The 22,151-nt window shown below is 40.7% G+C and overlaps 1 protein-coding gene across 1 annotated transcript in view; it reads left to right on the forward strand.

Moving 5' to 3' along the window:
• SKA2 (spindle and kinetochore associated complex subunit 2) overlaps positions 1-20,858 on the forward strand; it is a gene marked incomplete at both ends in the record, with an annotated part of 21,891 nt that extends 1,033 nt beyond the window's left edge. Inside the window, 3 exons of the mRNA XM_080713200.1 lie at positions 8,461-8,547; positions 10,783-10,959; positions 20,790-20,858. Of these exons, the coding sequence (XP_080569326.1) occupies positions 8,461-8,547; positions 10,783-10,959; positions 20,790-20,858 (333 nt within the window). The remainder of the gene's footprint in view (positions 1-8,460; positions 8,548-10,782; positions 10,960-20,789) is intronic.
• Positions 20,859-22,151: the final 1,293 nt, after the last annotated feature.

Here is a 22,151-nt window from a genome sequence, read left to right on the forward strand (position 1 = left end):
CCCCCCCCAACTTTTTATTCTTGATTTTGAAACCGGGTCTCACTGAGTTGCGGAAGCTCTCACTAAGTAGCTGAGGCTGTCCGCGAACCGGGATTCTCCGGTCTCAGCCTCCCAAATGCTGGGATTACAAGTGTGCTGCCACCACGCCCGCCTTACTCTTTATTTTGAAACTGGGTCTCCCTAAGTTGCAAAGGGCCTCACTGTCCATAAACCGCGATCCTCTGGTCTCAGCCTCCCGAATGCTGGGATTACAAGCGGCGCCACAACGCCAGGCTTGCTTTATTTTCCTCTTGCATTACCAGTTTTGTTTTGTTTTGTTTTTTTCCCCAGATTGGGCCGGCTTTCTTAAATATGTGGAATGTGGAGGAAGTACTTGATATTGAGCTCCTGTCCATATATATATATATATATATATATATATATATATGTATATATATTTTATATATATGTATACACACACACACACACACACACACACACACACACATATATTTTTTTTTCTTTTTTTTTTTTGCGGTACTGGGAATGGAACCCAGGGGTATTCTACCTCCGAGCTACTCCAGCTCTAATTTTTATTCTTTATTTTGAAACAGGGTCTCACTGACTTGCAAAGGGCCTAAGTAGTAGCTGAGGCTGGCCTCGAACTGTGATCCTCCTGTCTTAGCCTCCCAAATGTTGGGATTACAAGCATGTACCACTATGCCCGGACGGTTTTTATATTCTTAAGCATTTTTTTAATGTGTGTTATACTGGGGATTGAACCTAGCAACATTCCACCTTTGAGCTGAACTCCAACCCAATTTTATTTTTGTTTGGAAACAGGGTCTAGCAAGGTTGATGAGACTCTCACTACTTGCTGAGGGTGTCCTGGAATTTGTGATCTTCCTATCTCAGCCTCCCAAGTACTGGTATTACAAGATTACAAGCATGGAACACCATGCCAGGTTAACATCAAAATTTTAAAAATACAGAAACCTCTTTCTTCGACTGTACTCCCCTTCTTATTTCCTGCCGTTACTGCTTAAGTTTTCAATTGTGACTGAGCTGCCCTTTCCAAGATAAACTCATGTTATTTACTTCTAAGGCTCAGGACATATTTACAAAATTCCTTTAAATCTGTACTTGTTTCTATTTGATAATTATATACCATTATCAAAAAGCTATCACTTTGATTTGTAAGTTTTATCCTTAAAATAAACATCAACATAAATGTTATTAGGTTTGAATGTCTTTTGACTAAAATGACAGCTTTAAACAACTTTAAATTCTTTTCACACCACATTGAAGCTTCAGCTGACGCAGGATGCTTTTGTGTTCCTTTCCTACTTACTACTGCTGACGAATGCTCTGACTTTATTGCACTACTGTACTTTACAGCTAGCAGTGCAATAGTATTGTCAAAGCATCTGAAAGCAGGGTGTGCACCAGAATTTTGGTTCTTTCCTTATGTCTTAAGTACTTGTGAATAATTTATATTAACCTTTATTGCTGAAAATTGTATAATTTTGTTATAAAAAGTTCATCTTTTAGAAAGTTATAATTTTGTGTATGTGTGTGTGTGCCTGGTACTGGTGATGGATCCCAAGGGCTTTCTACCTCTGGTCTGCACTCCCAGACGTTTTTATATTTTATTTGGAAACAGGGTCTCACTAAGCTGCTGAGAGTCTCACTAAGTAGCTTAGGCTGGCTTTGAACCTGCACAATCCTCCTGTCTTGGCCTCCCAAATACTAGGATTATAAGCATGTGCCACCATGCCCAGCAGAAAGTTATAATTTGAAGACATTTTTTACTTAACATTAAAAACTTTATACTGAAAGGCAATTTTGGCATTATGTAGAAATGTTTGAATGAAAATTTAAGAATAAGCCAGGTGGAGTGGCGCAGTCCTGTAATCTCAGTAGTTGGGAGGCTGAGACAGTTTTTGCAACTTACTGAAACCCTGTTTCCAAACAAAAAATAAAAGGGGGCTGAGGGTATATGCTGGAGATAGAAGGCCTCTGAGTTCTACCCCCCAGTACCACACACACACACACACACACACACACACACACACACACACACTCACTCTCTCTCTCTCTCTCTCTCTCTTAAGAATATTTGACTTAAAATTCATTTTTATAATTGTGAAATATAAATTGTGAGCCCATCATATTTTTCAGTGAATTTTAATGTGAGATATAATTTATATATAGTAAAACTTACCTTTTTTTGTGTGTGTGGTACTGAGGATTGGACCCAGAGGCATTTTACCTTCAAGCTACACCCCTAGTCCAATTTTATGTCTTATTTGGAAATGGTGTCTTGGTAGGTTGGTTACTACTCGTTGAGGCTGGTTTTTTTTTTAAATTTTATTTTATTATTTTATTTTTTGTGTGGTACTGGAGATGGAACACAGGGGCCTCTACCTCTGGTCTACACTCCCAGACCTATTTTATATTTTATTTGGAAACAGGGTCTCACTAAGTTGCTGAGGCTGGCTTCGAGCCTGTGCGATCCTCCTGTCTCAGCCTCCCAAGCGCGGGGATTACAAGCGTGTGCCACCACACCCGGCTTGAGGCTGGTTTTGAACCTGTGAACCTTCTGTCTCGGCCTCTCAAGTTCTGGGAGTACAAGCATAAATGGAGACATACAGTATACAGTCTTTTGTGTCTGGCTTTTTGTACTTTAATGTTTTTGAGACTTATCCATATTGTATGTATTAGAGGTTGGACCATTTTCATTGCTGAATAGTACTCTAATGTATAGAATATAACAAAATGTTTGTTTTCCAGATTATGGACTTTGGGTGGTTTCCAGGTTTTGCTTATTATCAATAAAGTTTCTGAGACAATTGAGTGTAAAAGTCTTTTGTGGACATGTTTTCATTTCCTTTGTATAAATAATGAGAAATGGGATTGCTGGGTAGCCTCTTTTCACTCATGTATTTGCAATTGTATCTTTCTTGGTGGAGTATCTTAAAATCTTGCCTAATTTCTTTCTTTTTTTTTTTTTTTTTTGGTACTGGGGTGGAGTCCAGGGGCCTTCTACCTCTGTCCTAGCACTATTTTATGTTTTATTGCCTTTTTTTTTTTTTTTTTGGTAATACTAGAATGGACCCAGAGACATTTTATATCCGAGCTACATCCCTAGACAGATTTTATTTATTTGGAAACAGGGTCTCACTGGGTTGCTGAGAGCCTCACTCAGTTGCTGAGGCTGTCTGTGAAACCGCAATTTTCTAGTCTTAGCCTCTCAAGTACTAGGATTACAAGCATGTACAACCATGCCTGGCTTTTTGTTTTATTTCTAAATAGGTTCTTGGTAAGTTGCTGAAAGCCTCACTGAGTTTAAGGCTGACTTTGAACCTGTGATTCTCCTGTCTCAGCCTTCCAAATATTGAGATTACAGGTGTGTAATTGTAGAATGTCTCTGGATCCAATTGTGAATTATAGGCATGTACCACTATGCCTCGCTATAATCTTGCCTATTTTCAAGTTGAGTTTTCTTTTTATTATTATATTGTAAGAGTTCTTAAGTTTTCTCCCAGTCTGTTATTTGCCTTCTCATTTAAAGTTTTTTATGAAGTTCAGGGTATGTATTTAGTCTCTAGTGTACATTTTCTACATTCAAATAAATATTTTCTGAACCCAAGGTCATAAATATTTTTCTAGAATGATTTTTCAGTTTTTTAATTTAGATATCTGTCCAGTACAAGTTATTTATTTCATATGGTCTAATCCTATCTCAGCTTCTCAAGTACTGGGATTATAGACATGTACCATCACTCTCATCTGAATTGGTAACATTTATTTTAGATATCATTGAATTCTATTCAGAACCTGTGCAGCTGTGAAGATTGTTGGCTAGCCAGGTATGGTGATGTGTGCCTGTTATCCTGGCTACTTGGGAGGCTGAGGCGGAGGATTGCCTGGTTAGGGGAATTTATGGAGACCCAGCCTCAAAATAAAAAATTAAAAGTTTCCAGTACTTGGGAGGCTGATAAAAGAGGATTGCAAGTTTGAGGCCAGCCTCAGTAATTTAGCGAGGCCTTCTGCAACTTAGTGAAACCATGTTTGAAAATTAGGGCTGGCCTGGGTGCATATACTTATAATCCCTGTACTTAGAAGGCTGAGACAGGAGGATTGCAGATCTGTGGTCAGCCTCAGCTACTTAGTGAAGCCATCTGCAACTTAGTGAGACCTTGTTTCAAAATAAAGAATAAAAAATAGGGCTGGGGGTATAGCTTGGGGGTAAAAATGCCCTGGGTGTCATTCCCAGTACTGGAAAAAAAAAAGAGAGATAAAAATGTCAGATGTGGTACTGTATGACTAATTCCAGTACTTGAGAGGCTGAGACAGGAAGATCACAGATTTGAAGCCAGCCTCAGCCACATAGTGAGGCTCTTAGCAATTTAACCAGACCCTGTTTGCAAATAAAAAAGGTCTGGGGGTGTAGCCCAGAGGTAGGAGGCTTCTGGGTTCTATCCCCAGTACCACACACATGATAAAAATAACTGCTTATTACATATGCTACAACAATACATAAAGTAAAAAGTAAAAGCTAGCAGGGCATGGTGGGGCATGCTTGTAATCCCAGTACTTGGGAGGCTGAGACAGGAGGATCCCTGTTTGTGGACAGCCCTCAGCTCTTTAGTGAGACCTTCTGCAACTTAGACCTTGTTTCAAAATAAAGAATAATAATAATAAAAAAAAAAAACAGTGCTGGGGGTATAGCTATGAGGTAGAATGACCCTGGGTTCCATTCCTAGTATCGCCAAAAAAAATAAATAAATAAAAAAATAAAAATGAATAAAAAAATAAAAGCTAATCCCCACTAGGTGTTTACATACCATCATTTTCAGTGGCTACGTAGTATTTTGAATATTGATTTTTCTTTTTTTGGTATTAGGAATTGAACTCAGGGCCTCATACATGCTCTGTACAATTGAGCTATACCCTAGATTTTTCTTGCGTGTGTTCTCTCTCTCTTCTCTCTCTCTCTCTCTCTCTCTCTCTCTCTCTCTCTCTCTCTCTCTCTTTTGTACAGAGGATTGAACTCCGGTTTATTCTACTGCTGAGCCACCCCTGCAGCCCCTTTTATTTTTTATTTTGAAACAAGGTCTCACTAAGATGCTGAGGCTGGCCCCAAACTGTTGATTCTCCTCTGTTAGCCTCCCAAGGACTGGCATTACAGGTGTGCACCACCATACCCAGCTTACTTCCCCTTCAAGTCTTAAATATTGATGTGTGTGTGCGTGTATGGGTGTGCGCGTGTTACTGGGGACTGAACCCAGGGGCATTCAACCTTTGAGCTACACTCTCAGCCCTACTTTATTTTTTAACTTTGAAACAGGGTCTCACCAAATTGTAAGAGAGCCTCACTAAATTGATGAGGCTGGTCAGGCATGGTGGTACATACTTGTAAACCTAGCATTAGGGAGGCTGAGACAGGATTACAGTTGGACGGACAGCCTCAGCTACTTAGGTGAGGCCCTTTGAAACTCAGTGAGACCCTGTTTTAAAATAAAGAGTAAAAAATAGGGCCAGGGTATAGCTCAGAGGTAAAATACCCCTGGGTTCTATCCCTAGTACCACAAAAAATAAATAAATGAATTTCTGAGGCTGGCCAGGAACCTGTGATCCTCCTGTCTTAGCTTCTCAAGTACTGGGATTATAGTCATATGTCATCATATCTGGCTTTTTTTTTTGTGGTGGTACTGGGGATAGAACTCTACCTCTGGGGTACACCCTTAGACCTGTTTTATTTTTTATTTGCAAACAGGGTCTTGCTAAGCTGCTGAGGGCATTACTAAATTGCTGAGGCTGGCTTTAAACCTGCGATCCTTTGCAGGTTCAAAGCTAGCCGCGCTGGCGTAAGAGACTCTGTTTCAAAAATATAAAATAGGTCAGCCGGGCATGGTGGTGCATGCTTGTAATCCCCTCGCTTGGGAGGCAGAGATAGGAGGATCGCGCAGGTTCGAAGCTAGCTGCGCTCGCTGGCTTGGGAGACCCTGTTTCCAAATAAAAATGTAAAAATAGGTCTGGGAGTGTAGCCCAGAGGTAGAAGGGCTTCCAGGAACCCCAGTACCACCAAAAAATAAATACATAAATAAATAAACCTGCGATCCTTCTATCTCAGCCTCCCAAGTACTGGGGTTACAAACATGTGACATTATTTTGGTGTAATATCTTAATTTAATTCAAAATATAAGAGATATGTAGAAAAATGACTGCCTACCCATATTCCCAGCTACTTGGGAGGAAGAGGATCTTAAATTCAAGGCTAGCCTGTACAATTTAGTGAGACCATGTTTCAAGGTAAAAATGTTAAATAAAGGAATGTAGCACTGTGGTAGATCATTTAACTTGTATAAAACTGGGTTAAATCCCCAGGACCACACACGCACACATACAATCTTAAATAAGTTTTTCAAATTTTTTTTTTTTTTTTGTGGTACTGGGGATTGAACCCATTTTTTTTTTTTTTTTTTTTTTTTTTTTTTGGTGGTACTAGGGATGGAACCCAGGGGCTTTTCTACCTCTGGGCTATACTCCCAGACCTATTTTTTATGCTTATTTGGAAACAGGGTCTCACTAAGTTACTGAGAGCCTCACTAAGTACATGAGGCTGGCTTTGAATTTGTGTGGTCCTCCTGTCTCAGCCTGCTAAGCACGGGGATTACAAGCGTGTACCACCATGCCTGGCTGAACCCATGGGTATTCTATGTACAAGCTATACCCCCAGCCTGATTTTTTATTCTTTGGAAACAGGGTCTCACTAAGTTGTAGAGGGCCTCACTAAGTAGCTGAGGCTGGTCATGAACCTGGGTCCTCCTGTCTTATCCTCCCAAATGCTGGACAAGCATGTGACACCATGGCTGGCTAGATTTTCAGTATTTTAATGGAGCATATAGATGTTTCATGTACTTTTTATTTTCACATTTTCTTTTTTGTGTGTATGTATATGTGCTTGTGTATTTGGTGCTGTGGATTAAACCTAGAGGCATTCTACCTCAATTATACTCTTAACTCTGTGTGTGTGTGTGTGTGTGTGTGTGTGTGTGTGTGTGTGTGTAAATATATATATTCTTTTTTAGTACTGGCAATGGAACCTGGGGCATTATACCTTTGAGCTATATATATATCCCCAGCCCTATTTTTTATTCTCTATTTTTTTTTTTTTTTTTTTTTTTGGTGGTACTGGGGTTCCTGGAAGCCCTTCTACCTCCGGGCTACACTCCCAGACCTATTTTTACATTTTCATTTGGAAACAGGGTTTCCTAAGCCAGCGCGCGCGCGGCTGGCTTCGAACCTGCGCGATCCTCCTGTCTCTGCCTCCCAAGCGCGGGGATTACAAGCGTGCGCCACCACGCTCGGCTTTATTCTCTATTTTAAACAGGGTTTCCATAAGTTGTGGAGGGTATTACTAAGAGGCTGGGGCTGGCTACGAACCTGTGATTCTCCTGTCTCAGCCTCCCAAGTACTGGGATTAAAGCGTGGGCCACCACATCTGGCTTTATAAAAATTTTTTTGAAACAGCCTTGCTAAGCTGCTGAGGCTGGCCTCGAACTTGCAGTCCTCCTGTACTACCACACCTGGCTTTTGCTTGACCTCTGAGCTACACCTCCTGCTCTATTTTCTATTCTTTATTTTGAAACAGGGTCTCACTAAGATGCGGAGGCCCTAAGTAGCTGAGGCTGTTCTTGAACCAGGATCCTCTTGTCTCAGCCTCCCAAATGCGGGCATTACAAGTGTGAGCCACCACACCTGGCTTATTCTTTATTTTAACCACCTTTTTTTTTTTTTTTGGGTGGTACTGGGGTTCCTGGAAGCCCTTCTACCTCTGGGGTACACTCCCAGACCTATCTACCTATTTTACACCTTTTTATTTATTTGGAAACAGGGTCTCTTAAACCAGCGCGGCTTATTAAGTAGCTGAGGCTAGCTATGAACCTGTGATCTTCCTGTCTCACCCTCCAAAGTACTGGGATTACAAGCACATGCCCCACACCCAGCTTGGCTTCTTTGTTGTGTGTGGTATTGGGTATCAAACCTCGGGCCTTCAGGATCTAAGCACTCTACCACTGATCTACATCAGTCTAATATTTTCAAAATAAGTTTTTGTCACATATTAAAATATTAAAAAATGGAAGCCGGGCGTGGTGGCCCACGCTTGTAATCCCAGTACTTGGGAGGCTGAGACAGGAGGATTGTGCAGGTTCGAAGCCAGCCTCAGCTACTTAGTGAGGCTCTTAGCAGCTTAGCGAGACCCTGTTTTCAAATAAAATAGAAAATAGGTCTGGGAGTGTAGCTCGAACATAGAAAGCCTCTGGCTTCCAGCCCCAGCACCACACATACACACACACAAAAAGAAAAGAAAAAAAGAAAAAAGAAAAATGGAAAGAGAAAGGGAAGAATAATGTATTATGTTTATTTATATGTCTTTTGTTGTACAAAATAATGATGTGTGCTGATTTTTAGTTCCAGAAAGCTGATTCTGATCTGGATTACATTCAGTATAGGCTGGAATATGAAATCAAGACTAATCTTCCTGATTCAGCAGGCGAGGTAATCTGCAAAATAAGTAAACCTTTTTAACTGAAATTTGTAAAAAGATATTCTGATAATATTTCTAACAGTAACACTATTAAAATAATTATATTACCAAGTACTAAAAGTTTGTTGAGTTTGTTGTGTTTTGTGTGTATATGTGGTACTGGGGATTGAACCCAGGCATACTACCTCTGAGCTACCGCCCTAGCTCTATTTTTTATTATTATTGTTATTTTTGTTGTTGTTATTATTGTAGTATTGGGGATGGAACCCAGGGGCATTCTACCTCCGAGCTACACCCCCAGCCCTATTTTTATCATTATTTTGAAACAGGGTCTCACTGAGTTGTAAAGGGCCTCACTAAGTAGCTGAGGTTGTCCGCCAACCTGCCATCCTCCTGTCTCAGCCTCCCAAGTACTGGGATTACAAGTGTGCCCCACCACACCCGACCTATTTTATTTTTGGTGGTACTGGGGTTTCTGGAAGCCCTTCTACCTCCAGGCTATACTCCCAGACCTATTTTATTTTTGGAAACAGGGTTTCTTAAGCCAGCAAGGCTGGCTTTGAACCTGCATGATCCTCCTGTCTCCGCCTCCCAAGCGTGGGGATTACAAGCGTGCAACACCATGCCCGGCATCCTATTTTATTTTTGAAACAAGAGTCTTAATAAGTTGCTGAGGGCCTGGATACATTGCTTAGGCTGGCTGAGACAATCCTCCTGTCTCTGCCCAAATACTGAAATTATAGATGTGTGACACTGTGCCTGGCTGTTACTATCTATATCTATCTATCTATCTATCTATCTATCTATTGATCTATATATATGGATATATATATAAAATTTATATATATAATATATGTCGATATATCGATATAAATTTTTCTTGTGGTACTCAGGGGCATTCTACCTCCGAGCCACACCCCCAGCCCTATATTTTATTCTTTATTTTGAAACAAGGTCTCACTGAGTTGCAAAGAACCTCACTAAGTAGGTGAGGCTATCTGGGAACCAAGATCTTCCTATCTCAGTCTCCCAAATGCTATGATTACAAGCTCGTGCCACCACGCCTGGATTTGTCACTATATATTTTATATACCTTAATTATTTAAAAGCATCAAGACCCCTCCTTACTCTTTGTATATAATTTTGTGTGTATGTTACTTTTGGCAACAAATCTATTTAATGTTTGTAGATTTGCCCAACTTTAGTCCTAGTGATTATGTTATGTATTACTAAGGAAGAGCAAACTGGGTGTGGTGATCCATCCTTGTAACCCCACTGGGAGGCTGACAGAAGAGGATTGCATGTTCTTAGCCACCCTCAGTTACTTACTGAGGCCCATTGCAACTTAGTGAGATTCTGTTTCAAAATAAAGGATAAAAAATAGGGCTTGGTATGCAGCTCAGAGGTAGAATGTCCCTGGTTTCATCCCCAGTACTGAAAAAAAAGGAAAGTAGGCAGGGCATGGTGGTTTATGTCTGTAATACTAATACTAGGGAGGCTGAGGATTGCTTGTTTGAGGATAGCCTTAGCAACGTATGTAGACTCAGCAACCTAGCAAGACCTTGAGGTAGAATGACCCTGGTTTCAACCTCCAGTATCACAAATAAATAAATGAATGAATAAATAAATAATCTGAAGCTGGGCGTGGTGGTGCACGCTTGTAATCCCAGCATTTGGAGGCTGAGACCAGAGGATCACGGTTAGCCTCAGTTACTTAGTGAGGCACTCTGCAACTTAGACCCTGTTTCAAAATAAAGAAAAAAAAAATAGGGCAGGGGGTCTAGCTCAGAGGTTGAATGCCCCTGGGTTCCACCCTCAGACTCATAAAAATAAATAATAAATAATATGATAGGAAAATAAGCTGCTAGTTGCTGTAACATTTAACACCTCCCTGTAGTGGATAGGTGGTCATACTGGTAGTAAATATTCATTGAACATTACTTTGTACCAACCACTATGGTGTGTGTGTGTGTGTGTGTGTGTGTGTGTGTGTTTGTACCCACATATATACATACATTTTTAGCTGCATTATCCTCATTCTAATTCCAATACCTTTTTTTTTTTTTTTTTTTTTGATGGTACTAGGGATCAAACCCAGGAACAATCTATCCCTGAGCTATACACCCAACCCTTTTTATTTTTGTTTTGAAATAGGGTCTTGCTAGGTTGCTGGGAAATCTCTCTAAGTTGCTAAGGATGGTCTCCAACCTGTGGTTTTAATAATATTAACTTTTTTCCTGATATAGAAAAATCCAGTTACACTCTTAAAGGAATTGTCAGTGATAAAGTCTCGATATCAAACTTTGTATGCACGTTTTAAACCAGTTGCTGTTGAACAGAAAGAGACTAAGAGCCGCATGTATACTACGTTAAATAGGACTATGGCTATAATTCAAGAACTACAAAAGCAAACAGATGTGGAGGTAATGATTTCATTTGATAAGTTGGATGTGTGTATTTTGGTTCTGTTATTTTAAAAGATGTAACTTAGATTTTAAAGTTAGGCAGTCAGTTTGAACTATTGATAAAAATAAGGTATTTTTTTTCTTTCTGCTTTCTTTTGTGTATGGTACTGGCTATCTAATTCAAGGTTCTTGCCCATAGTAGGCAAGTATTCTACCATTGAGTACCACTGAGCCATATTCCTAGCCCTGAAATGAGATTTTTTTTTTTTGAGGTATTGGGGATGGAACCCAGGGGTATTCTACCTCTGAGCTATACTCACAGTCCTATTTTTTATTCTATATTTTGAAACAGGGTCTCACTGAGTTGCAAGGGCCTTACTAAGTAGCTGAGGCTGGTCGCGAACTGTGATCTTCCTGTCTCAGCCTCCCAAATGCTGGGATTACAAGCATGTGCCACCACACCCGGTTGAGATTTTCTTGATACTTGAAGAATTGCTCCTAGCTGGGCATGGTGGCATATGCTTGTAATCCCAGTACTTGGGAGGCTGAGACAGGAGGATCATGCAGGTTTGAAGCCAGCCTCAGCTACTGGTAAGGCTCTCAGCAACTTAGTGAGACCCAGTTTCCAAATAAAATAGGAAATAGGTTTGGGAGTGTAGCCCAGAGGTAGAAAGCCTCTGGGTTCCATCCCTGATACCACAAACAAACAAACAAAAAAAGGATTGCCCTTACCTCTTTTTATTTTAAAATAAGCATGTGAGCCTGGCATAGTGGTCTAGCCAGTAACCCCAGTACTGGGAGGGTGAGACAGGAAGATTGCAGGTTCCAGTCCAGTCTCAACAACTTAACAAGACCCTATTTCAAAATTAAACAATAAAAAGGGCTGGGATATAGCTCAGAGGTACAATCCCCTGGGTTTAATCCCTAGGACAAATAAATAAATGAAATAAGCATGTGATTGTGACATGGTTAAGGAAGGGATATGCTGGGTTGGATTGCATAACCATGATAGAAGAGAAAATTTGCCAATACTTAGATGTACTCACTCTTCTGGTTCTTTTTGTGTGTGTGGTGCTGGAGATTGAATACGGGGGCATTTTACCTTCAAGCTACATCCCTGGCCCTTTTTATTTTTTGTTTTCAAACAGGGTCTCACTAGGTTGTTGAGAATCTCACTAAGTTATTGAGGTTGGTTGTCAACCAGCCATCCTGATCCTACTGTCTCAACCTTCCAAGTATGTAACAATAGCCAGGCATAGTGATGCATGCTTGTAATCCCAGTACTTGGGAGGCTGAGACAGGAGGATCACAGGTTTGCAGCCAGCCTCAGCTACTTAGTGAGGCCATCTGCAACTTAATGAGACCTTGTTTCAAACACAACACAACAAAACAAAACAAAACAAAAAACCCAGGCATGGTGGCACATGCTTCTAATCCCAGCATTTGGGAGGCTGAGACTGGGAATCGAGGTTCTCAGACAGCCTCAGCAACTTAGTGAGGCCCTTTGCAATTTAGTGAGACCCTGTTTCCAAATGAAGAATAAAAAATAGGGCTGGGAATGTGGCTTGGAGGTAGAATGCACCTGGGTTTCATCCCCAGTACCGCCAAAAACAAAACAAAAAAACAAAACACCAAAGTATGCAACACCACAGTAGGCTTCTTCTGGTTCTTTTATGAATTAATAAGAACTAGAAGTCTAGAAAACCATGTATATTAGTGAGTTTTTTTTTTCTTTTTATTTCTGGTAGTAGGGTTCAAAGCCAGGGTCACCTAGAGCCTCATATACGTTAGCTCTACCACTGACCCACAGCCCCCAGTCCTTTTTTTTTTTCTTCTTTTTTTTTTATTTGGTGGTACTGGGGTTCCTGGAAACCCTTCTACCTCCGGGCTACACTCCCAGACCTATTTTTTATATTTTTATTTGGAAATAGGGTCTCTTAAGCCAGCAAGGCTGGCTTCGAACCAGCGCGATCCACCTGTCTCTGCCTCCCAAGCGCAGGGATTACAAGTGTGTGCTACCATGCCTGTCTTTTTCCTTCTTAAATTGGGTGAGTTCAGGCATGGGTGAGTCTAACCTCCATTCCTCCATCTGTATCTTAACTAGTGAGAACTCCCTGTAATTGTGTGCCCCTAGGCACTGATATTTAAAACTCTTCACATATGCCAGATGTAGTGGCACATACCTGTAATCCAGTACTTGGGAGGCTGAGACAGAAGGATTGCAGGTTCAAGGACAGTCTCAGCAGTGTAGTGAGACCCTGTTTCAAAGCAAAAAAAAAAAAAAAAAAAAATCAAATAGAGCATAAAAAAATCAAATAGAGCATGGTGTTTTTGAGGTAGAATTCCCCTGGGTTCAATTCTTCTGTCCCTCAGCCCTAAAACACTCTTCACATATGGTAGATCAGACAAAGGATATGAGCTGATTTTGAACTAAAAACTGAAGGCTTTTGTAGCATTTTCACTTATTCTCAAGGAAAAAAGAAAAGATAGGCTCTATATGTAGAAGGAATCAAAGATTAGAACCAGATTATTTGGATGAAAGATGTCCAGTGAGTTCTGTGTCAGGTGCTAATTAGTGATGGCTGTTTAGAAGCTATATTATGCTGTTTCTGAATATAGCAGGAAATAGTGCTATCTGGTATTGGCATGAGACCAAGGAGGGGCTGTACACATTGTTTCTTTTTTCTTCTTGGTTTTAGGGATTAAACCCAGGACTTTCTACCTCTGGGTTTACCAGTCCTTTTTATTTATTTATTTTTGCGGTACGGTGATGGAATCCAGGGGCATTCTAAGCGACACCCCCAGCCCTATTTTTTATTCTTCACTTTGAAACAGGCTCTCATTGAGTTGCCAAGGGCCTCACTAAGTATTAGCTGAGGCTGTCTGTGAACCATAATCCTCCTGTCTCAGCCTCCCAAATGCTGGGATTACAAGCATGTGCCACCACGCCTGGCCTAGTCCTTTTTTATTTGGAAACAGGACTTTTTTTTTTTCTTCTTGTACTTAGGATTGAATTCAAGGCATTCAGAGCATTCTACCTCTCAGCTACCCCCCCCCCAGCCCAATTTTTTATTACTATTTGGAAGCAAGGTCTCACTACATTGCAAAGGGCCTTGCTAAATTGCTGAGGCTGGCTTCAAAACTGTTTCAGCTTCCCAAGTACTAATATTACAAGCATGGGCCGGGTGTGGTGGCGCACGCTTGTAATCCCTGCGCTTGGGAGGCTGAGACAGGAGGATCGCACGGGTTTGAAGCCAGCCTCAGCTACTTAGTGAGGCTTTCAGCAACTTAGTGAGACCCTGTTTAAAAAAAAAAAAAAATATATATATATATATATATATATATATATATATATATATATATATATATATGGTCTGGAAGTATAGCCCAGAGGTAGAAAGCCTGTGGGTTCCACCCCCAGTACCACCCCCCCAAAAATATATATATTACAAGCATGTGCCAGGGTTTTGCTGAGTTGCTGAGGCTTTTTGCCAACCTGTGATCTTCCTCTCTCAGCCTCTCAAGTACTGGGATTGTAGATGTTTGCTATTACATCAGGAGCCATCTGGCTGGCTTTCTCTCTCTCTTCTCTCTTCTCTCTTCTCTCTTCTCTCTTCTCTCTTCTCTCTTCTCTCTTCTCTCTCTCTCTCTCTCTCTCTCTCTCTCTTTCTCTCTCTCTTCATAACTCTGAACTATGTTATGGTTATGTTATGAACTAAGTTATGGTTTGAGATATTTGAATTATGTGCTTATAACCAAAGTAAATCTTACAGGTTTATAACCCAATCAATTTGATTAAGAATTATTTTGTGTGTGTGTTTGTGGGCATGCACGTGTATCCTGGGAATTGAACCCAGGGCCTCATACTTCAAAAACAAACAAAAAAATTAGAGTTGAGTATGGTGGCTCATGTCCGTGATTCCAGTACTTGGTTGAGACAGATAAATTGTAGTTTGGAGGCAGGAGTAGGGGTTTAGCTCAGTTGTAGAATGCCCCTGAGTTCAATCCCCAGTACCAAAAAGAAAAAGATAGGAAGAATGAAAAAAAAGTTAGAGAAGCTGGGTGTGGTGGCACAGGCTTGTAATCCCAGTACTTGGAAGGCTAAGACAGGAGGACTGAAGTGAATGTTCAAGGCCTGCCTTAGTTACTTAATGAGGCCTTCCATAATTCAGGGAAACCCTGTTTCAAAATAAAGAATAAAAAATAGGGATGGAGGTATAGCTTGGAGGTAGAATGCCTCTGAGTTTAATCCCTAGTACTGCAAATAAAAAAGTTTGAGGTCAGATTAGGAAACTAAGCAAGACCCTGGGGATGTAGCATGTGGGAGGCCCTGGATTCAGTCCCCAATACTATGCATTATAGAAACCGCAAAACACATACCCATGCACATACACGCACATGCACAATTAAACCTAGTTATAAAGGTTACTACCAAAAGAAAAAATGTAGTAAATTTGTACTAAAACAAAAGATAGCAAAAGAAACAAACCCTCAAACAAAAATATAATAATAAATAGAAAGTAAAATAAGGCATTAAAATATGATATTCTAGCAGGGCATGGTGGTACATGTTTGTAATCTCAATACTTGGGAGGCTGAGACAGGAGGATCCAGGTTTGCAGCCAGCCTCAGCTACTTAGGCCCTCCTCAACTTAGTGAGACCCTCTTTCAAAATAAAGAATAAAAAATCGTGGGGCGTGAAGCCGGGCATGGTGGCACATGCTTGTAATCCCCGGGCTTGGGAGGCTGAGACAGGAGGATCGCACAGGTTTGAAGCCAGCCTGTTACTTAGTGAGGCTTTCAGCAACTTAGTGAGGCCCTGTTTCCAAATAAAATACAAAAAGGTTTGGGAGTATAGCCCGGAGGTAGAAAGCCTCTGGGTTCCACCCCCAGCACCACCAAAAAAAAAAAAAAAAAAAAAAAAAAAAAAAATTGTGGGGTGTGGTGGGATATGCTTGTAATCCCATGATTCAGGAGGCTGAGACAGGATGATCGCAGTTTGCGGCCAGCCTTAGCTACTTAGTGAGGCTCTTTGCAACTCAGTGGGACCCTGTTTAAAATAAAGAATAAAAAATAGAGCAGGGGGTGTAGCTCGGAGGTCAAATGCCCCTGGGTTTCATTCCCAGACCCATGGCGGGGAAAAAAAACAGGGTTGGGGTATAGATTGGAGGTTGAATGGCACTGGGTTCCATTCCTAATACCGCAAAAAAAAAAAAAAAAACCCAAACTAAATTGGCTTAGACAGGAGGATCGCGTAGGTTCAAAGCCAGCCTCAGCTATGTAGTGAGGCTCTCTGCAACTTAGTGAGACCCTGTTTCCAAATAAAATATAAAATAAGTCTGGGAGTATAGCCCGGAGGTAGAAAGCCCCTGGGTTCCATCCCCAGTACCACAAAAATAAATAAATAAATAAGATTAAAAACTAGGGCCGGGGGGTGTAGCTCAGAGATACAGTGCCCCTGGGTTCCATCCCCAGTACCTTAAAAAAAAAAAAAATAGCATGGTTAACTTGACCTTAATTCCTGGAAAATTTCTTTGATGATTTTTTTTATTTGCTTATTTTGTGGTACTAGGGATTGAACCTGGGAGTATTCTACCAGTGAGGTGCAACCCCAGACCTTTGTTATTATTTTTATGGTACTGGGAATTGAACCCAGGGGCATGGTACCTTTTAGCTACATCCCCACCCCTATTTTATTTTGAAATAGGGTCCCAGTAAGTTGCTGAGGAACTTGCTACATTATTAAATAATTTAGTCTTGAATTTGTAATTCTCCTATTTCAGCCTCTTAAGTATAGGGATTATAGTTATGTGCCATTGTGCCTGGGTCTTTGAGTATTCATCAGCTAGATGGTCTGAACATTTTTATACAATGATTACAAGGAACAATATGGATTCATTGAGAACAAGTCCTGCTGGAATAATATCTTTTTTTGTGTGTGTGGTTCAGGTAGAAGAGGGAAATTCTGTAGCTGTTTGGGTTGCATCAGGTATATGATTTTAGCCATGTGATATGTTGGGTTAAATATTGGCTAAATTAGCCAGTCTTGATGGCACATGCCTGTAATCCTAGTACTAGGGAGGTTGAGTCAGGAGGATTGCAGGTTTGAGAACAGCCTTAGCAAGTAGTGAGTCTCTCATCAACCTAATGAGATCTCGTTTCCAAATACAAATAAAATAGGAAGTGGGGTGTGGTGGTCCATGCTTGTAATCCCAGTACTTCTGAGGCTCGGACTGGAGATTTGGGTTCACAGCTAGCCTCAGCTACTTAATGAGGCCCTCCGCAACTTAATGAGACCCTATTTCAAAGTAAAGAATAAGAAATAGGATTGGGGGTGTAGCTCAGAGATGGAATTCTCCTTGGCTCCTTGGTTCAATCTTTAGCACCACCAAAGGGGGGGAAAAAAAGAAAAAGAAAAAAACCTAAATAAATTGGTTCAATCAGTTAAATAAGCTGCATATCTGAATTGTGTAGGTTCTGGCGGTGGTGGAGAGTTTGGCTGTCCAATAGCCATTACTTGGCATAAATTAAACTTAATTACATAAAATTGAAAATTCATTCTTCATCTTCTGATTGGCTACTTCAGATACAGAATATTTTCAGTATCATGGAAGGTTTTATTGGACAGTGCTGCCCTAGAGATTCTGATTCTTTAGGTCTGTCTGGGGTGTTCCAGATTTTGCAGTCTCTCTAGAGATGACCTATATAATTAGATTTATAACTATGTGAGTGATTCAAATTGTACATCCGATTATTTCTCCACATAACCCTTTTATTCATCTAGCCTGTTCGTTGGTGTTCTGTGAAAATTTCTTACTTTCCTACTTTCCTTCTTTTGATTTTGTTCTGGCTCCCACCTGTTTCGGTGGATACTATTGGCTGTTCTTATTATCTATTTTCCTTCCTACCTATCAGAGTACTGACTTTCTTGAGATGTAGGGTGTTCTCTCATAGCCTCATACCTGAATGGAAGCTAGCCCCATTCTCAGATCTGGAAGCATTCTTTACTGGAAAGGATGGATTTTCCTCCCCTAATATTAGTTCAGGTATGAACTTGTCACCCAATGTCCTGTGAGAAGGGAAGGTTTGGAAGTAGGTAACTAAGAAGTTTCCTTACTTTGGAGAGAACCATGGCAAGAGAAAGCAGCTTCTGGGTGTTGAATATAGATGTGATATCTAACACTGTTATAGCCATTTTGCTGTCAGTTTGAGTGTAAAGCCACCATCAAGGATATCAGAGTTGTAAGATGGGAAAAAAAACTGAGTTCCTTATGTGGTTAAAATGCTGAATAAGTCAGCCTGGAAGTCTGTCTGTCTGTCTTTTTTTTTTTTTTTTTTTTTTTGGTGCTGGGGATTAAACCTAGGGGCATTATACCTGGGAGTGATACCCTAGCTTTTGAAATTTTTTCTCTCTCTTTTTTTTTTTTTGGTGGTACTGGGGTTCCTGGAAGCCCTTCTACTTCCGGGATACACTCCTACGGGCTACACTCCTACGGGCTACACTCCCAGACCTATTTTTTTACCTTTTTATGTGGAAACAGGGTCTCTTAAGACAGCAAGGCTGGCTCCGAACCAGCGCGATCCTCCTGTCTCCGCTCCCCAAGCATTACAAGCATTACAAGCTTGCGCCACCATGCCCGGCTTTTAGCTGGGCATGGTGGTGCACACTTGTAATCCCAGCATTTGGGAGGCTGAGACAGAAGGAACCTAGGTTCGCAGCCAGGTTCAGCTACTTAGTGACACCCTTTGCAACTCAGGGAGACCCTGTTTCAAAATAAAGAACAAAAAATAGGGCTGAGGGTGTTGCTTGGAGGTAGAACCCCCATGGGTTCTACCCCTAGTACTGCAAAAAAAAAAAAAGTGCTTTTATTGGTGCATTATAGTCTCACGTCATAATGTAAATCATATTGACAATGACATACATGTACACAGCACTTGGTCGCGCCCACCCCCACTCCACCTTCTCATTTCCCCCTTCCCCATACAGAGTACTGAGATTGATGTTGGTATATTCACAGATGTATACGTAGTTAATGGTAGTTTTTCCATCAGTGGACCTCAGTCTTCTTCCCATTTCCTTAGACCACTTCCCTTGCTCCACTGAGGTTTCTCCTCCATTATTTTTTATTTTTTTCTTAACTTTTTTTTTTGTGTGTGGTACTAGGAATGGAACCCAGGGGCTTTCTCTGGGCTACATTCCTAGACCTATTTTATTTGGCAACAGGGTCTAAGTTACTGAGAGCTTCACTCAGTAGCTGAAGCTGGCTTCGAACCTGTGTGATCCTCTTGTCTCAGCCTACCAAGTACTGGGATTACAAGCATGCACCAATCACGCCCGGCCATTATGTTTTATTTTGAAACAGGGTCTCACTAGGTTGCTGAGGCTGTACTTGAACTTAAGATACTCTGGTGTCTCTGGTCTCAGCCTCCCAAGCACTAGGATTACAGGTGTGTACTACCAGTCCTGGTTGAAGCCTATCTTTTTTTCAGAACTTATTATTGTGTAATGATAATAAATTTTCTTACAATTCATCCATTTTGAAATGTTTGTATTATTTGTAGCTAAAAGCATTTTGATTATTTTTCGAATTTAGCCCAGGCCTCTATTTCTCTGAGAAATTTCTAAACTACTTTTTTTTTTTTTTTGATACTGGAGATTGAACTCACGGGCATTTTACCTCTGAGCTATACCCCCAACCCTATTTTTTTTTTTTTTTTGCGGTACTGGGGATTGAACCCAGGGGCATTCTACCTTCAAGCTATACCCCCGGCCCTATTTTACTCTTTTATTTTAAAACAGGGTTTCACTAAATTGTGGAGTTTCTCACTAAGGAATTGAGGTTGGTCACAAACCTACAATCCTCCTGGCACTGCCTCCCAATACTGGGATTACAAGCATATGCCACCACGCCTGGCTATTCTTTATTTTGAAACAGGATCTTATTAAGTTGTGGAGGGCCTAAGTAGCTGAGGCTTTCAAAGAAACTGCAGTTCTCCTGTTTTACTTCCCAAGTTCTGGGATAAAAAGTGTACGTCACTATACCCAGCTTTTTATCTTCTTTTCAAAATACTTTTAGAGTACGGCATGCAAGTACGACTTCTTTTTTTTTTTTTTGAGGGTCTGGGGATGGAACCCAGGGGTATCTGACCTCCGAGATACACCTCCTACCCTATTTTTTATTATTTATTTTGAAACAGGGTCTCATTAAGTTGCTGAGGGCCTAAGTAGCTGAGGCTTTCAAAGAAACTGCAGTTCTCCTGTTTTACTTCCCAAGTTCTGGGATAAAAAGTGTACATCACTATACCCAGCTTTTTATCTTCTTTTCAAAATACTTTTAGAGTACGGCATGCAAGTACGACTTCTTTTTTTTTTTTTTGAGGGTCTGGGGATGGTCAAATACCCTGGGGTATTTGACCTCCGAGATACACCTCCTACCCTATTTTTTATTATTTATTTTGAAACAGGGTCTCATTAAGTTGCTGAGGGCCTAAGTAGCTGAGGCTGTCCGCGAACCGCGATCCTCCAGTGTCAGCCTCCCGAATGCTGGGATTACAAGCGTGCGCCACCACACCCGGCTAGTACGACTTTTTTGGTTTTGTTAAATTGTAGTACTGAAATTTTTTCCCCTAGTTTTGTTTTTCATCTTAATTGCAAGTTCTGTTGAAGCTCAAGCATCATAGTACCTTGTATATAGATAGCCAAAAAATTATTTTTATTCACTGGCCTTCCCAAAGTTGTGATTACATGCATAGTATAAGCTTGTGGAAACATTTAATGCTATAACAAAGCAGAATTTTAAGAGTCTTTAAAGGTTTTTGAAATAAAGATTTTGTTATTTCTTTTCTAGCTATCACCACTGACTGAAGAGGAGAAAACTGTGACAGAGCAATTAAAATTTCACATGCCAGACTTATGAAGAAATGGAATTTCAAAGGGGAATGCTAAGAAGAGAGCAGTTCCTGAGAAATTTAGGAAGCTGTCTTGTTAACACTTGATGACTGGAGGTGGGGACTGGAAAAGGAGGAGGTCTGGGTTGAGTGACAGGATAGCAGTGCCTTTAATATGAAAGGGGAATATAAGAGCAGATATTATATGAATAAAATTTTAGAAAAGAATGGAATAGGAATAAAAAGATTTAAATATATGTACACAAACCTAGTTTTATAATTTTAGGTAAGGAAGTCCTTTAACACTATTTTGTATCTGTTTTCTTTTTGTATAGTTGTGGAAATGTAGATGCTCTGGCATATCATAAAGGAATGTACATGTACCTTTCAGTCAACGTGTGATGAAGCATGTGGTAGAAATCCAGGGACAGGCAAAATACTTGTATTAAATATTTCATATGTAGGCATATACTTTTATTTATTTACTTATTTTTGTGGCAGTGGGGATGGAATCCATGGTCCTACCTCTGGGCTATAACCCCAGACCTATTTTATTTTTAATTTTGAAACAGGGTCTCACTAAGTTACTGAGAACCTCACTAAGTTGCGGAGGCTGACTTCCAACTTCCAACTTGGAATCCTCCTGTCTTAGCCTCACAAGTATTAGATTATAATCATGCACTCGGTTTATTTATTTATTTATTTATTTATTTTTGGTGGTACTGGGGTTCCTGGAAGCCCTTCTACTTCCAGGTTACACTCCCAGACCTATTTTATATTTTTAGTTTGAAACAGGGTCTCTTAAGCCAGCGAGGCTGGCTTCGAACCTGCTCCATCCTTCTGTTTCCGCCTCCCAAGCGCGGGATTACAAGTGTGCACCACCACGCCTGGCCCTCCTGTGTTTTTATATTTAATTTTGTGTGTGTGTGTGTGTGTGACTGAGGATCGAATGCTGGGTTATTCTACCTCCAAGCTTTATCCCCTAGCTTTATTTTCTACTTTTTTTTTTTTTTTTTTTTTTTAGGGTCTGGGGATGGAACCCAGGGGAATTCGAGCACCGAGCTACACTCCCTGCCCTATTTTTATTCTTTATTTTGAAACCGGGTCTCACTGAGTTGCAAAGGGCCTCACTAAGTAGCTGAGGCTGTCCGCGAACCACGATCCTCTGGTCTCAGCCTCCCGAATGCTGGGATTACAAGTGTGCGCCACCACACCTGGCCTTATTTTTAACTTTGAAACAGGGTCTCACTAGGTTGCAGAGGGCCTTACTAAGGCTGTCTTCGAAGTGTGATCTTCCAGTTTCAGCCTCCTGAATGCTGGGA

This window comes from Muscardinus avellanarius (genome assembly GCF_963383645.1).
Source record: "Muscardinus avellanarius genome assembly, chromosome: 16".
Taxonomy (NCBI): domain Eukaryota; kingdom Metazoa; phylum Chordata; class Mammalia; order Rodentia; family Gliridae; genus Muscardinus; species Muscardinus avellanarius.